At 34.4% G+C, this 3,979-nt stretch overlaps 1 protein-coding gene across 1 annotated transcript; it reads right to left on the bottom strand.

Moving 5' to 3' along the window:
- Positions 1-2,335: 2,335 nt before the first annotated feature.
- LOC133330035 (lipase 3-like) lies at positions 2,336-3,556 on the bottom strand (the record flags this gene model as incomplete). The annotated part of the gene is made up of 2 exons (XM_061538514.1): positions 2,336-2,749; positions 2,822-3,556. Coding segments are annotated over 2 exons (1,149 nt in total), but the record flags the coding sequence as incomplete, so codon positions are not given.
- Positions 3,557-3,979: the final 423 nt, after the last annotated feature.

Raw genomic sequence — 3,979 nt, 5'->3', positions numbered from 1 at the left:
GTAACAGGCAAAAGGAAACGAGATAGACCTGTGGTTCCTTTTGACAATACACACAGAATTAGATTCTGGGTAGATGAATTTATATCGCATATATTTTTTCCTTCGTCCTATATATCGAAATTTGGTATAGAGTACTAAATAAGAATGATGTGTGCTACGTTTCGTAAAAATCGACACATTTTTATATATAGCTCCCATATATATTTTCTTTCGATTTTATGTAAACTGCACACCAAACACCTAATTGTCTGATTGACATGAAACAACGTTATTGCGTTTTTATACCCTTCACAGTGGTACAGGGTATTATGTCTTTGTGCATATGTTTGTAACAGGCAAAAGGAAACTAGATAGGCCCATGGTTCCTTTTGAGAATATGCATAGAATAACTTTCTGAGTCGATTTATGCATGTCCGTCTGTCCGTCCGTCCATGTATTTTTGTGAACAAAGTACAGGTCGCATTCATGATTCGATTTGGATGAACTTTGGTACATGTCACTTATTTGGCCCAAGGACGAACCCTATTGAAATTGGAGAAAAGCGGTTCAGAATTAGATATGGCTCCCATATATAGTTTCGTCCAATTTTAGGTAAATGGTGCACCAAACTCCCAATATTGGTCCGATTGTGACAAAAATTTGCACAGAGTATTGAATTAGGTCTTGATTGATACACGTCAAGTTTAGTTAAAATCGGTTCAGATTTAGATATAGCTCCCATATATAGATTCGTCCGATTTTAGGTAAATGGTGCACCAAACTCTCAATATTGGTCCGATTGAGACAAATAGTGGTTGAATAGTGGTTTAAGGGTCAAAATTTCAATTAAAAATCTCAAGAACTCTTGAAAATATAGCCGATTTATTGTGTAAGCATCAAGTGACGGCTAAAGGGCTTCTCAAACTTTAAACGCGTTTTTCTCTTTTGCGAATGGCGGGCACGATAATCGATTCCAAATTTGTACACGTTTCTCTGGGAGTGTATAGCTATCGTATGAACTAGGATAAATCCAATCGGTGAAGATCTTCTTTTTTTAACTTGGTTTTTGGTCAAAAATTGGCGATATTCCAAAAATATTTTTTCAAAGGTCCGCCATTTTGTTAATTTTAGAGGGAAATCTAGTTCATACGAGAGCCAGACATGTACTCTTTCTAACACCGTTATATATATCATGCCCGCCATCAAAAATAAGGACTTTTCTTTAATAACAAAAAAAAAAAAAAAAAAAGAACCAACAACAAAACAATAACAAAAAATGTTTGCAAATTATTTTTCTTCTCTTTTAAATCTTCAAATATATATGTGCAAAGTTACAAACCTTAACAAGGATTGGTATTGATTTACCAACCCATTGAAAATCTTGAAAAATTAAAATCGAGAATGGTTGGGGTTCCCTTAAATCGACTTACATAAATTTGTCCCATTGTACGCAAACGACTCTAAATTTGCCCCAACGAAATGAAATTTAGCATAGGTTGCGGAAGGGTATTGTGTATGAATTGATGTTAGTCGGTTCACTTATAGATAATGATTACGTATTTATCATTCAATTTCATGTCAATGTTCCTTCGAAATGGCGAAGTCTGTTAGGACACATATGTGGAATATACCTACAGTGGTGAAGAGTATCACAAAGTCGATCCAGTCCGACTTAACTACCTTCCTTACTGGTTTTGTATGTCGACTATTTCATTCCGTCATTCCGTTTGCAAACACATCAAAATATTTATCAGAGAAAAATCGATTATCGATCTTTACAGGATCTTTCTTACTCGAATAAATTTTGTTGATGTGTTTAGTATAATGAAAAAAATGTTGACAGCAAAAATTAATCGCGACATAACTCCAAAACTTACCTATGGCAAAATTTTCATTCTGGGTTCTCAATAAATTCGCTAATAGCTTTTATCTACATATCCCCGCTTTTGTGACACAATGTTATATTTTGGTCAAGATTAGTTAAAATACCACTTTTGAAAAATTACTTATCGTCTTGGATTTTGGAGTGATCATCTGAAATACATTTGAACTTTTACACAAAGAAATCAGTTTTGTTACGACCTTAATTTAAATTATTTAATATATCTTTTTTTTGTACTAAACATTAAATCGAACAAATAATCCATCCATATATAGGAACTTACATTTAAACTAGTAATAAAACAAATGACGAACACATATTTAAAAAATACTAACAGCCTAGGATACAATAAAAGCTGGGTGGCATCGCTACGCCACACTGGATAATTTGCAAATGTTATTCTATGCAAGTCTACCACAACATGGTATTAATATAATAAATTCAACAATTATATTTACAGAATTTAAAAATTACTTAATTTACACCACCACCTTCCAATTCCCCCTCCGCTTCATTAATAATTCGTATAATATGGCGATTGATGACATTATCAACATTATGAGCCATGGGAAAGTCCATGTGGGAAAATCCTTTCAAATCAATAAAATGTTTAACACATCTATCGCCCAAAATGCCGCTGAGTTTTTCAACATCCGTTTTTGCTGAATAATCATCAAAATCACTATAAAATAAATGAAATGGAAAACGGGTTTGTATTTTCGATAGGTCATAATCTGGCGGGGTAGATTGATTATAACGTTCCATATTCCCTTGGCTACCAAAATCATAGCGACGAAATTTTCCCGAAACATAGAGCTGGAGAAAGTGTATGGCCTGATGCGTGGAGGCCGGCGAGGGATGTGTATTAAACAATTCCGGATAAAGGAACTACAAGGGAGAGAGTGGGAAAAATACATTTGTTAGATATATTTTTGAAAATTTAAAGTTTTCTACACTTACCTCTTTCACATAGCTTGACCGTCCACCAAAGAACTCTCCCGATAGAAATAAGCAAAATCGTGGATTGGCCTCTTTGCGGCGACACCATTCAAAACCCATTATGTAACGTAAAATTTTCGGTTCAAATATCTCCCTATCCCCAATTATGGAATTTAGACGGCTATATTTACCCAAAAATGGCGATAATATTTTCATACTAAATGATCGTGCCGATGTCATATAGCTAATGGGTGCCAACATATGGGTAGTTTTAAATTTCTGATTATATTCCGGTTGTGTTGACAACAAGACCATTGCAATTGTTGTACCCTGAGAATGTCCGATATAATGCAATGCCGTTTGTTGAGTTTCATTTAGTATATAATCAATTGTTGTGGGTAAATCTATGGTACCCAGTTCATGCCATGAGAAACGCCAAAATTCTCTATCGTTGATGGTATAGTTCAAATGTTGACTGCCATAGGTATTGCCACGACTATTACCCAACCAAACATCATAGCCACGATCAATCAATTCGAGAGCTAGATTATGTGAATGATTACGTATAACCCATACATCTGAGGAGCTCGTCAGGCCGTGCATCATGAGGACGACAGGGGCATGGGATTTGGTTGTTTGGGAATCAATATTTTTTGCTGTTGCGTTTTTTATTCGAAATATGGTCAGCCCATAACCATCAGGAGTCCATATTGTATGTGTTTCACTTGAATAGCCAGCATATGCAATACGATCAGTCTAAAAGAGAAAAATGTTTAAAATATATATAATTAATAAGACAATTAGCAACAAATATACCAAATATGGGACAAGACCTTTATGAAGATATACCAGTTGCGATATTTATTATGATTTCGATGGGTAGGCCTATAAAGGGACAACCCTGACCAAGAATATATAATATATTGGATTTTCGATTAATTGAATAAGATCTCTACAAAAATTCAGACTACAATCCGAAAATGATATTTTCAGATCTTTTCAGAGCTTCCCAAAACGAACCCCATTAAGATAAAAACACATTAAGAATTGCCACATGATTTAAACCGGTTCCAAATATAAATTGTTATGTAACCTAATACAAAGTTTTTAAAACATAATTAGTGTAGGACCGTTTCTTCACATTAGTCCCAAATAACGACAACGCTTATCTACTTCGAC

Source organism: Musca vetustissima, unplaced genomic scaffold (genome assembly GCF_032173495.1).
Source record: "Musca vetustissima isolate MV318-11 ecotype Yass unplaced genomic scaffold, APGP_CSIRO_Mvet_v1 utg6707, whole genome shotgun sequence".
NCBI classification, from domain to species: domain Eukaryota; kingdom Metazoa; phylum Arthropoda; class Insecta; order Diptera; family Muscidae; genus Musca; species Musca vetustissima.
The sequence above is the reverse complement of the archived record's forward strand: the minus strand, read 5'-3'. Positions and strand labels throughout refer to the sequence as shown.